Below are 14,086 nucleotides of genomic sequence, written 5' to 3' on the forward strand. Positions count from 1 at the left end.
GCGTGATGATGGTAGGAACCCCATTGTTTAGATTTGAATATCCAAAGAAGGTGAACATAATTTTCATTCCCCTGCCAAAAATAAATAAATAAAACATTACACTGTAAAATTAGACTTGTAAATGGGGCTCAGGATGGGTCAGTCCTAAAATAGTTCAAATTGGTGTTGGACTTGTTCAGTACACCTACGTGGGCTTGGTTTGGCCCAGCTGTTAGCTGTACGGAGACAACAGTATTTAGTTTATCAATGCGCACATATTAATCGAGAAAGACTTTCCTGTAGCACACTATCAATGTCACCGAGGTTTAGTAAGAAAGAAAAAAATGTATTTATTTAGTAGGTTCTATCATCAGTACTACATGTAATTATTTAATTAATTGATGATACTATATCATCAGTACATCATGAGCATTAAAACATTTCTTTAACATTTCTCACATTCAAATGGTTAAAACTTGCCACATCATCACTAGAGATATTTGGAAATTTTTTTGGAGAGAGAACCTGTCTAGCCCACAAATGAGCAACTCCAAGGCTCTTTCATTTTTGGCTCTCAAATTCATAATTTGAGAGATAGGTAAAAAAGAGCTCTCCAATGACCTTTTATTTGGCCTCTCAAAATTTAAAAATCTTAAATTTTCTCTCAAATGTAAAAGTTACTAATTTTTTTTGGCAAGTCTGTCTAATGGCCCTACGACGCCGTTTCTTCCTATCTCCCTCAATCCCTTAATATCGTTATCTCTGTCGTCTCTCTCTCCCTCTCATCTGCAATGGCTTCCTATCTCCCTCAATCCCCTGTTGCTTTCTCCATCCCTCAATATTGTTATCTTTGTCGTCTCTCTCTCCCACTCATCTACAACAACCGATTGTGACTTCTGCAGTTACCAGATTCTGAACTTCGACGGCGGATTCGATGATTTAGGCCCACTGGAGGACTCCAAGGTGCTGCACCGCCATGGTTCTGGGTGGTCCAATCGTGGCTTTCTCCGACGTTGCCGTGGTTCTGGGTCGTGGCATGAGCTCCGGTGAAGAGGGCGGCGGCAATGATGATCAAAAATCGATCGGAGATCGGATGAATATGATGAAATAGCAACACATCAATCTCTCATCAATATGATCGGCTTCTTTCTTTTTCTCTCATCAATCTGTTTGTTTCTAGGTCTCTGGAGTTTGTTTCCTCTGTCCATCTCTATCTATATTTGCAATGAAAAAAGAATGGCGTTTGAAAATGGAAGTTGGGAAGATTGTTGAAAAAAAAATGGTGTTTATGTCAAAAAATAGCAATGCACTATTAGAGTAGAATTGCTAAAATATATCATTTTGACACTATAGCACCCCTCAAAATATAGATTTGACATGCTGGTAGCTTTATGCATTGGAGATGCTCACATCCCAAAGAGATTTCAATCAATACCGATTATAATAACACAATCATATATCCTCCACAATATGTTATCGGAGTATAGCGACGTTAACAGGATTCTGGGAGGTAAGTCCTAGATCTCGCTTTCGAATCATACTCCTGATGTGATGTGATGTGATGTGATGTGATGTGATTTATTTATTTATTATTATTTTTGTAAGTACATTTTAATGAGAATTACTTCCTTTTGAGGGTTGCAATACCATTTGTGCTATATAAAATGGTGGGCCAAATTCCACGTGCTGGAATACATTGGGCCACCATTTCTTTCTGTTTGTAATGGCGGGCCTAAAAAGCATTTTTCCTCTAATAACCTGTTGCTCCATTTTTATATTATCTTGATAACATTTCTCATTTACATAAAATAGTTGAATTATGAATACTGAAAAAAATAATACCTTTAAATTATATTTCAAAAATATTTAAGAGATGATTTGAGAACTAAAACCATTTTGGAGCTGAAGCATATAAATATGAGTAAGAGCATCTCCAGCCGTCTGTTAAAATATCATTTTGTGTAACATATATACTGCCACTCATGATGTGTAATTTTTATTTATTTATTTATTTATCTCGAGTTGTTTGTTAAGACACATTGCCACGTCACCAATATATAAAATTGTTATATATTTTACCCAGTCTTTTTACACAGTCATATTAATATATTTCCTTTCTCCTCTCTCTTTCTCATTCTATTAAATAGTTAACTCTGTATCAAATAGGTTTGTAAAAGTTATGTAGGAGTGCTTGATTGTTACGGGGGATTTATTTTTAAACAAAATGTATAAAATAGAGGCTAAAAATAAATAATTCAATATTTTTGTATAAATTTATCACGACTCATCATATTTACATAAAATAAAATAAAATTACACAACTGTTAAAAATGCTTTTGAAATTTGAAGCTTTTTTGGGAGTCGGGTTTTTGGGCCCTTTTTTACCTTGTGGCTGAATGGACTATTATTATTATTATTGGGCTGTTGCTCCAATTTTATTTCATGTTTTCTTTTTCTTTTTCATTTTTTTTTGTCTAGAAATTCTCACACTCACTTTACTTTACTTGCGGCACCTGAACCTGAACGGACACTCAAACCTAGGTGACGAAGCACCCAAATACACTACAAGTTTCATTACCCTCCTGTGCTATTTTTAATTGTCCATTAATATAATTTTTTTTTTTTTTCCTGTCCATTAATATAGTTGACAGCATACAATTATGTTTTTTTGTTGTTGGTTAAATTAGAACCCAAATGAGGCCAATGGATCTAGAAAACTGAGTAAATTTGTTGTTTTTAATCACTTTTTAAAAATTAATATTGGTTAATTTGTTGTTCCATTCTTGTGGGTTTTTATTGGTTATGTAATTTTTGTTGAGAACCTATGGTCATTATGTTTGATTGGGTTTGCTTTGTGGACCACGTGATGGTTTTGATAATTGTTCTTCAGGTGAATTAGGTGGACATTGATGCATGAATTTTCAGACTGTGTAATCAAATTAGGGTAAAAGTGTATTGTTGCTGTTTTATGATGTGGGTTTTTGTATTCAATGATTTACTATGCTACTATTACAATTTAAGTAATGATGTAAACTCAAAATGAAAAGTGTAAGTTTGCATATAAAGACACTTCGATTCATGACTCTGGCCATGATTTACAAATTCGCATGAATTTTATAGAGTGGTGATATGGGCTTTATCTGTTAATCCTGATGAAAGTATTTAACACCAAGGATAAATGTTACTTTTATATTGACTATATATATATATATATACATACATACATATATATATATATACAAGAATGGAAACTCTAGCTCTGTGTGTGCATTTTAACAAGCACCTTCCATGGGTACACTTTGCTGCCTCTGTGTTGGAAGACCCTTGGAGATGATTAATTCCAAAAGATGCTTCTGGGTATTATGGATTCTAGAAGGTCCCAAGAATTCTGCTTTGATACTGCAACAAGAAGCTGTTTAAAATTTTTTTTGGAAGAAAGGTCTTTTAAATTATATAACCTGTGTTATTGGTATATTTTCAGATATTTTTGGATTAATGTGTGAGTGAAACTGAAGGAAGCAATTCTTTTTCTGCCTTCAGGTCATTTCCATAGAATTCAAATGATTTTGGGATTTAAACATGACATATGGATCTTCATGGCACAGTGGACCACTGGACCATCATTTAGGTATTTAACCAGTCGGGGTTGATAATTGGTTTCATGGTTAAGTTATTTGTGATTAATTGAAATCATCGAGGATCTAATTGTTGCCTGATTTTTGAAAATTCTCTTGTGATGTTCCAAGGTCATGATTGTCTCCACTAGCATCTTAATAACTTCTCGCGTGGTTTTGTTAATTTGACCCTTATGATGGGATGCATTATGTATGATTATTGCTTTTGTTGTTCTTCTTTATCATTTCACCAACTTTCTGTTCTCTATTGGTAAATTCGGGTATCTTTTGCTTTGGACAAGTTCTTTTTTCTTCCTTCAAGTCATTTTCTTTAAAAAAGTCACCATTCAAATGATTTTGGGGTTTGACATGATATATGGGACTTGATAGCACAATGGACCATCCTTTTAGGTTATTTAACAATTTTGGGTTGATAATTGGTTTCATTGTCAATTATTGATGATCAATCAAAATTGTACATGATTTGATTGATGTTGTTTTTGAGCTCTTTTCAGCCGCAAGAGAATGCCTGATTACAAATTAGGTAGACTTTGAAAATTCTCCTGATGTTGCATGTCTCCCTAGCATCTTACTGGTATAATTTTCTATCGACTCTTGTCAATTTAACCTTATTTCAAATTGTTACCTCTCTTATGTTTAACTGTTGTCTTCTGTCAATTTATTTATTTATTATTTATCATTTAAGCAACTTTTTGGTCTCTATTGGTAGATAAAGATTATCCATATGATAGACATTGTTATTATTCATCAAAACAAGCACCCCAAAAGTTGCATCTGAAATTTGTAACATTGTTACTTGTTCTTGGTTGCCACCACATTTGATGATTACATGAAGTAGTGCAGTACTTCTTCAAGTGTTTCAAAGGTTATGTATATTTCCAGTCTAATCCTCCCAGAAGCCTCGATTAGCGGGGACCATACTGGATAATAACCTTTTGACTTAGTTGTGGAAGATTATTCATATATCATTTCAGATTTCGGAAAACAGAATCTTCTTCTTCTACACAGAGCATTTCTCTTGGACAAAGAAAGTATGTGAATAAAAATCGATATACCTAGCAAATTTGACTAGGTTGTTATGTCCTTATGAAACTGTGGAGTCTTAATGCGGTCTCAAAACCTTGGACTACTATTTCATCCAAGATTGTGTGATTGTGAAGAACAATATTGATCATCTCCTATGCATATATCGCAGGTTGTAAACCATGTTAGATTCTTTCGCACTTGATTTCACTTAACGATCATCTATCACAATCAATATAGGAGGATGTGAATACATCAGAAGGCTGGTATTATCCCTTCTTCCCACAATTTTATTTCATCCTACCTGCATATATCATTATGTTCTTTTCTATCTTCATGTAGTTAACATGTGCATAACAGTCTTACCTAGCTTTTACATTTTTTGTATATAATGTTTACCGTCCATTGTAATCCCTTTTTAAAATCTTTTTCACATTAATTTACAGTATTTACTTCACTGCATCATTTACTATTACTCAGAGGACGAGGCAAGGCTATTGCCTTCCCTTCTTTCCACAATTTTTCTTCATCCTAATTCTTACTGGTAATATTGTATTGTTGTTTTCTTTATATAATCTCACAGACCATCTTATTTTACAAATTTTTAATCTCCGTGGTCCATTTTAGTTATACATAATGTTCCTGTTTGTTAGTAAAGCTACAAATAAGCCATGGAGATTAAAAAAATATCAATTTACTAGAAAAGCTAGTCTGGTGTGACATTTACTAATTATTGGAATTGTTCTAAGCAAGTGCTCTTTTCTGCAGGGCCACAAAGGCCGGTATTTGCGACTAGAGTATGATGCCAGGATGGTGACTGCACAAAGAGCTAAGGGGCTCACTCTCCTATGAGTGAGTTTACCTAATAATATATATATATACTTCAACTATTCCTTTATATCTTTCTCTTTACTATAATATCAATATCACCATCTTTCTTTTTCTTGACCTTTCTCTGTTAGTGACTTCATTTATAAGTCTTCGTGGTCCATCATGGACAGTACATTTTTAATTTTTCCAATAATGCCTTTAAATACTGCAGGGCTTTCTCTGAGTCTCTGTGACACAGTTTCTCATTTATTATCATGGGACTTCCATTTCTGTTTCGTGTCTTTGGGATGTGCTTCTTCACTTTCATGGTATCAGGGAATTCCATAGCCCTTAATGGAAGTACAGACATACCCTCGTTTCCAAGCAACTTCCTGTTCGGAACTGCATCCTCTTCTTATCAGGTTCTTGAAAATATTTTATTTCATCTTCATACATAAAAATCCATTATTTTAGTGCAATTTACATATATTTTTAATCACTTTTTTAATCGCTATCTTCTCAGTTTGAAGGGGCATTTCTAAGTGAAGGGAAAGGTCTTAATAACTGGGATGTTTTTTCTCACAAACCTGGTGAGACTACCTTTATTAAATTTACTGCTCTTACATGAATTCTTTTTTTTTTCTTTTTCCTTCTGTTTTCCTGTTTCGCGTCCCTCTTACTGAAATTTGTTGAAACTGTTACAGGGAAAATCATGGATGGAAGTAATGGAGATATTGCCGTTGATCATTATCACCGTTATCTGGTAATTTAGTGTATGCATGAACCATCCTTTGCTTCACTCTTCAGTATTGGTTGTGTTAAAATAATTGCTGCTGCAACAATGGTAGTAGTAGTAGTGGAGAAAAGAAAAAAAGTTATGCACAGAAAAGAAAAAAAGTTATGCACTCAGATGAATGATCTTTGGGTATGCCTAGGAAGTAGGAGCTGATGGATTATTATAAGGACAAATTCTTGATGGAATTTTTGTAGTAATATATAAATCATTGTGCAATTTAAGTTTTTAAATAACTTCCACACTAAAACTTGTGTTTCTGTTTGCTTGTTGGGCCCAACATGCTGCAAAGTCCTCGAAATCATTGCTCCTCTAACTTTCACTAGGCCACAGGCCTTTGCGGTCTTTCTGTTTCTAATAAGTTGCCTGTTTTTACGGGAAAATTCAAATTTACATCCAAACATGAAATGCTTAATATTTCAATTTTTACATTGTTCAATGTAAATAAATGACCCTAAGCATAATACATTTTTGACAGTGTTTCTGTTCTCATCATCCCACCCTCAAATGCCCTATATGGCATCTTATGGTGTAGGTAATTATTTGGTTGCTAATATGTCCACATATTTCAAAAGTTGATTGATCTGGACTTGTTTGAAATATGGACAATGAATCATTAGATTTCACAAAGATTTGATTGTTCATGAACCCCACTTGCTCTAACCAAACAAAAAAAATGAAAAATGACATAAGGAAAATAGGGCCCACTTGTGTGATTTTTTTGGAGCACTAAACTACCATTACACCTTTTGTGGACAGCAAGGAAGATCGATCATAGATATGATAAAAGGCATTAAGCAATATTTGTTCTGCCTTGCCTATACCCTATGATGGTTTCTGGGAGCAGGGGAGCTCTTGGGAGGGAGATTATATACTGCGTAATGTAATTTGAAAGTACTTGTTAAAGTAATTTATAATTGTCCATCTTTTAAATGCCCGCTTAAAAGTGATTTGTCCAGAGAAAAATGATTAACAGAGTGAAAGTTGCAACCGAAAGGGGAGCTGGACAGCTCTCCATCCACTGGATGGTGAAAGTGGGACCATGTTTGGGTCCCACACACACTATCTTATGAACGGGGAGCCGTTTGATTGAAACTTTCACTATGCATATCAGTGCTCTTGTCCAAAATGGTAAGCTCATTCTCTACTGATCCACTGGTGTATGGCTGAGTGACAGCCTTTGGATCCAATGTTGATCCATGCAGTGATGTTATTTCATAAACCAACCCAAGCCCTTTATTGTGGTCCACAGAGTGTGGTGACACCCTGACCAATCAAATATGGGTCATCCATAAATGAAAGAGGAATATATAACCAAGTACATGAAACAATTTTTTTTTTTTTTTTTAAAATTAAGAAGATATTAGGCATAGTATTTATCAAAATGATCAATATGCTAATCAAAGCTAATCACCTTTGCAATAAAGGAATATTAATGTTCGCAACCTCCCTTTGGCACAAATGAAATAGGATGAATCATATATATATATATATATCAAAATGGCTTTTGTTTCATATTCATGAACATTTTAGACATCAACATGCAAATAAGAAAGTGCTGACGATATGGGTATATGATGATGTGATATCCAGAAGGATATAGATCTTATGGACTTTATGGGAGTCAATAGCTTTCGTTTCTCTATATCATGGGCCAGAATTTTACCCAGTAAGTTTAAATTTTATTAATAGGAAAAAAAATGCTTTTAATTTGATTTAAACTTTTTTTATTTCTAACAAACTTTCTTTGTTCAACTTGAATCGGAGGGGAGATTCGGAAATGTGAATATGGCTGGCATCAAACATTATAACGAGCTCATTGATGCACTCCTGCATAAAGGTTCAACCACTTTAATTTGTATGCCGATTTCAGTTATTCAGCATGCAGCTTCATCTAACCTTGTCAGAATGCAGTTCAGATTTAATAGTTTGAGCTCAGATACTGTTCAGTTATCTGAGATAGTGATTGATGTCATCACCATAGGTCCATAACATATTTATACCAATGGATGGAAAGAAATCATATTTTACTTTCCTATAATTTCCATTTTTCTGCCTTCAGGGATCCAACCATTTGTGACGTTGATTCATTATGACATCCCTCAAGAACTTGAAGACAGATATGGAGCCTGGCTATGTCCGGAGGTGCAGTAAGTATATGACTAAGTATGAAGCAAAAAGAGAGATCCCGGAGTCATCTGTAATGTCAAATCAAGCGGATTTTGAACGTTTTGGGAAATTTTTTGCAAGACCCAAAAAAAAAAAAATTTGTACCTTTGACAATATGGCAGTGTTTGGGAGAGAGAATTTGTTTGATGAAAAGTTCACATTTCTTAAGAATTTTCCACCACTTGAAGAATCTCTTAGTGTAGTTTCAGTTCATGAGTGTATTCCGCAAGACATCATTGTCACTAATATAGATCATATATTTTCCAGAGACGATTTCAGATATTATGCAGATATATGTTTCAAACATTTTGGGGACAGAGTTAAATATTGGGTCACCATCAATGAGCCCAATGTTGCAGTCATTCGCGGTTACAGGTCAGGGATGTACCCGCCATCTCATTGCTCAGGCTCATTTGGAAACTGTAGTAATGGTGATTCAGAGAGGGAGCCTTTTATTGCAGCCCATAACATGATCCTATCTCACGCTGCTGCTGTTGATATTTATCGAACAAAATACCAGGTAATTTAGTAAATGTCTCTAGTTACCATTCTGGTTGAAAATGATTATCCCAAACTTCCACATATCTAAAACAAATCTAGGTGAACTAAAGAAAACATTAGACAATTGCTTCATTACAATCTTAACTCTTACTCACAAAACTTTCAGAAAAATCAAGGAGGCAACATTGGAATTGTTATGAATGCCTTATGGTTTGAACCCATCAGCAATTCCTTAGAAGACGAGTTAGCGGTTGAGAGAGCTCAATCTTTTTATATGAACTGGTAATCATTTTCCATTGTCCATACTTATCTATCATCATCAACATGAGAGTACGAAGAAGTGATTAGTTTGAATCATGTTTACAAACAATTACTTGCAACAATGACCAACGGCCAGTGGCCTAGTTGTATCAAACCCTTACTTCCCAAATGGAGGTCAACGGTTCAATCCTCCATGGAGGCATGTGTGTGTAAGTACCAATTATGAAAAAAAAAAATTACTTCCAACAATGACCTCAACACATGCATTGCACTCGAAGAGTTTTTAGTTGATTTTTGTGCATTCACTGCATAAATGATGGAATCTTATGCTATTATCATGGTAGCATTGATATGATTACTTGGCTATAGAATTCCTCAAGTTACACGGCAGGGCATGCGCTGACTCCGTGTAATGTTCAATGCAGGTTCTTGGACCCTATTATATTTGGGAAGTATCCTGCAGAAATGAGTGAAATCCTAGGATCTGCTTTGCCCGCATTCTCAAAAAAGGATCTGGATCAGCTCAAGAAGGGAGTAGACTTTATCGGCATCAACCACTATACTAGTTTCTATATTAAAGACTGCATGTTCTCTGTATGTGAATATGGACCGGGAGTATCAAGGACAGAAGGGTATATTCTACGAACTGCCCAAAAGGATGGTGTCTACATTGGGGAACCTGTATGTGTCCTCAGCTTATCTCCATCACCACAACTTACAAATTATTGAAAATTTATTCAAAGTTTTTGATGATGTAGACTGATGTGGACTGGCTCTATATTTACCCTCAAGGAATGGACAAAATGGTGACATACCTGAAGGATAGGTACAACAATACACCAATGTTCATTACAGAAAACGGTGAGTCAAAAACAACTTTGAAGTGTTTTCAAGAAAATTCGGCTACATTTGTTGAAGATCTCTCTTATGATTGCGGATTTTGTAGGATTTGGTGAAATGAGTAGTCCCAGTTCAGATATCGAAGTTTTCCTTAATGATGTCAGAAGGGTGGAGTACATGAACGCCTACTTGGATGCGTTGGTGACAGCAATGAGGTAGAAATCCCAGCCATCCATGGCAGATAGCCACTAGCAATTATCTTTACTCTCAAATTTCGTCACATGTCCTTATGGCTCTCCAAACAGTATTTTCAACTGAGTTGGACTGCAATTTTTTTTTTAGCTCTGATAGGACTTATGGTTCTGTTTTTCGTTATCTTGGTACTAAAAGGCTGTTAAATTTTATCTGCAAATGATATATTGAAGTTTATTGTCAGGAAAGGAGCAGATGTGAGAGGGTACTTCTCTTGGTCATTGCTTGACAACTTTGAGTGGACATCTGGATATACAGTAAGGTTCGGGCTTCACCACGTCGATTATAGCACCCTCAACAGGACTCCAAAATTGTCTGCAGCTTGGTACAAACAACTTATTGCGAATCATATGGCTCATAGTACATTAGTGCCTGAGAATAAAATCAAGAAATTGAATGATCTGGGATTTTCAAATGTAATGAAACTTCAACAGAAATGAAGGTCAAATGATATATGGTTCACAATATTCCTTTCTGTTTTCCATCTTCTCTTCTATATTCTTGTTATTTTTGCCATTAATTGATAGCACACATTATACTCCCCCAGTGTCCATGCTACAGAGCTTGTTTAAGGATTACCTCATTCCTGATAGTTATTTACTGAATCGGTGTTAGGAGCATACTCTGAATCGGAATAACAGGGGTACTGCTTCATAAAGTTGTCGAATCAATTAGACGGTTTAAGTACTGTTTTTTCTTCTTTCTTCCCGAAAAAGAAAAAAATCGTTTCTATTCATAACTCAAGTTGGATAACTCAAATAGAAGGAACATGCATCACACGCTCCAAATTGGAGAAGATACGACACGAATATTCTACCATAGCCTACTGATTAATAAGCTGCATGATTGAGTTAAGGGTGCAATTTCATTGGAGGATGTGAGATCAAGATGACAAGAATGTAACAACAATTATATTATTACATGTGTTAATAATATTTTTAATTGTTAGTTGTTACTTGTTAGATTGACAAAAACATATATATCCATTAAGAAATTAATTATTTAATAAAATAGCTTAACTAGAGAACAAAAATTCGAAGTGATTTCCATGTATCGAATTATAATATAGAATTCTAATGGCAAATGGATCCATAAAATCATCAAATCAATTAGGCTATGATTTAAGCCCTTTTTTCTTCTTCTCTTCCTTACTGAAAAAGAAAAAAATCATTTGTGTTGTTTAAAAATTAGGCTTTCCTAAGGTGTGTTACCAAACATACTTGTCTCACAAAATGTGAAAGTGATGGTGAGATCAACTGGAATGTATATCTCAAAGTGCCCTATTTGACAACAGCTCGACAATTGAACATACTATTGAAGAGGAGGTCTTAAGCAGACGACGTGCAAGGGCTCATGCAAGACACGCTTTAAATTCTTTCATTTGTGTAGGAAATTGTAGAGGGTTGTGGAAGATTGTGGAATAATGCAGATGTAGAGAATTGTGGGGGAGTTTAGATTGTGAAAAAGTTTTATTGAGTTATAAATATGTAAGTTGTTTTGGTAGAAGGTTCCAGAGAGATAATCTTGGCTATTAAGGTAAATACATCCTAACGGTCCACTGAGGAGTTGGGTGTTTATAAATAGGTGAAGTGTTTTGTAATCAACAAGTACCAAGCTCAAAGCATTAGTGACTGAGTTTTCGATCAAATTATCACACTCTTGTAATGAGGTCTTATGTCCAAGGAGTCACTCTTGTAATGAGGTCTTATGTCCAAGGAGTCAGCGGCTGCATTAACTCGAACTCGTTGATATGAAATGTGAAAAAATAGTTTTGACAAAAGAGTTGTTGTAATATCGGTTGAAAAGTATTATATCTCCAACCCCAGCCGATGTTTCGGGGCTAAGTCCCAAAAAAAAGTACCAGATATTACTCTGGTTACTTAGTGAGTTGCGGGGGTCATGTTGTGTAGTAAAACATAATAGGAAAGAAAAAACATTTAGTTAAAATAAATAAACATATAATATTCTTCAACAATTAAATTTTATTCCAGACTTGTTTCAATTTTTATTATATATAAATAAATATATATATATATTAAAAGCCTAATCTTATTATTGTATTATTTATATAATACAATATATATATAATTTATAAAAGTGTTTGGTTCCATCTGGTAGAATCTCAAATCATAATCCAACCCTTTATAAATAGTTTCAAATTTTTGGAATCGTAACCAAACCGAATTATGAAAAAGTCGAACCAAACTTACTGGTCGAATTTGGTCCGATTCGAATTATTGGTTCAACCGATTTTTTGTGCACTCCTGCTAGGAAATGGACCCAAACATTGGGCCAATGTTTTTTTTTTTTTGGGGCTGCGGGTTGGAATATCATGCATTCAAACAAAGCAAAATCCTTTGGTACAATTAAAAGGAGAAGAAGTGATAACATTAATTAGGAATGGAAAGAAAAGAAAGGAAATGACAAGTAAAGTATTAACCATGTAACGTGTTTGGTGATTAATGAAGGAAAAAACAAAAAGACAAAGAAATGATATTATTTAATAAATTAATATCATACTATTTTCTATAAATTTTGTCTTTTATAAAAATACCAAGAATAAGGGCAAAATATGTATTTAAAAAGTTTTATCAAACTTCACAGCTCTTTTCTTTTATTTCTTCCCATTTTTGGAAGGATAACAAAACTCAACATTCGTGTCTAATTTGTATCACTCAAAATCCCTGTATTTCCTTTCTTCTCTTTTATTTATAACAAACACAATATTACATTTCCTTCCATGACCTTTCTTTTCTTTTCCTTTCATTTCTCTCCAAACAAACTTAGCCTTAATGCTTGGGGTTAGGAAGGAGAGACTATTGTTGACTACGAGCCTAATAGAAATGTCACTTACCAAGACATACTTGAAATTTATAACACTGTACCTGTGAAATTTGGAGTTTCCTTATCTGTGAGCCTTCTAATGTATAATTTTTAAAATTTTTTTTTTTAAAAGTAACATCTCTTTCTAATGCTTATATATATAATATTGTTGGAGTTTCATGGTACCTATGGTACAGTGAAGGATCTAAAAAATTGTATGAGAAGGGATAATCTTGAACAACAATAATGTATGGTGATGTATCATTAAAAATTGAGTATGGTGATGTATCATTAAAAATTGAGTTGGGACGTTCTTAATATTTTCACAAAAAAAGTATAGATATTTTTATAAAATTTATAGATAATTTTATAAATAATTTTTTTTTTCAATGGGGCAACTACTACAACTGAGCCCTTAATGGGTCTGTGCGTGCCCACATAATTTTTGCATTGTTTTTACTGAAATTAAAAAATATTGAAGGCCCTTATAGAGGTTGTCAAGTCATCCGAGCCTGACCTTGTTAAAAGTTAAAACCAATAGAGGAGTTTTATATGAAGTTAATCTTTTGGACAACCATTTAGTAGATGTTCTTTTGAATTCTGCTGTGGATTTAACACCTTAGAAGGAGAAGGAATTTCAAGATGAAAATTTTACCTTGTAAGTCCACATTTACTTTATCCATTATAAATGCAACATATAACACAAACTATCGAAAAAAAAAAAAATGAAAAATTAAAAATAAAAATCAACAAGATAGTTATGATCAAGATCAGGAAGGAAATGAATATGAATGGGATTGAAAATTTGTTGAAAACATTTAGAAGTTCTAAGGAAAATTCGGCTGAATAAATGAAATGGTGTAAGTTTGCTTAAAAGCATCCAAAATTCATAATGTAGCGATTTGAATTATGCTACAGATAGAGTATTCATAGATACTGATATTAATCACTTTGTTCAAAAATAACAGTCAGGGACGTACTTACGCTGACCTTTTTTTTT

The 14,086-nt window shown here is 34.0% G+C and overlaps 1 protein-coding gene across 1 annotated transcript; it reads left to right on the forward strand.

Annotated features, from left to right (window-relative positions):
* The first annotated feature begins 5,666 nt into the window (after positions 1-5,666).
* On the forward strand, positions 5,667-10,743 carry LOC132307989 (beta-glucosidase 46-like). Its single transcript, XM_059805926.1, has 12 exons — positions 5,667-5,869; positions 5,971-6,037; positions 6,152-6,210; positions 7,834-7,909; positions 8,006-8,080; positions 8,303-8,390; positions 8,677-8,929; positions 9,077-9,192; positions 9,597-9,852; positions 9,930-10,032; positions 10,118-10,226; positions 10,448-10,743. The coding sequence occupies exons 1-12, from the start codon at positions 5,723-5,725 to the stop codon at positions 10,701-10,703; spliced, it is 1,605 nt and encodes a 534-aa protein (XP_059661909.1). The 5' UTR covers positions 5,667-5,722; the 3' UTR covers positions 10,704-10,743.
* Positions 10,744-14,086: the final 3,343 nt, after the last annotated feature.

The sequence above is a fragment of the Cornus florida genome, unplaced genomic scaffold (genome assembly GCF_030987335.1).
Source record: "Cornus florida cultivar Cherokee Brave unplaced genomic scaffold, ASM3098733v1 CherokeeBrave_3.0.0_Hap2_Chr01, whole genome shotgun sequence".
Taxonomy (NCBI): Eukaryota; Viridiplantae; Streptophyta; class Magnoliopsida; order Cornales; family Cornaceae; genus Cornus; species Cornus florida.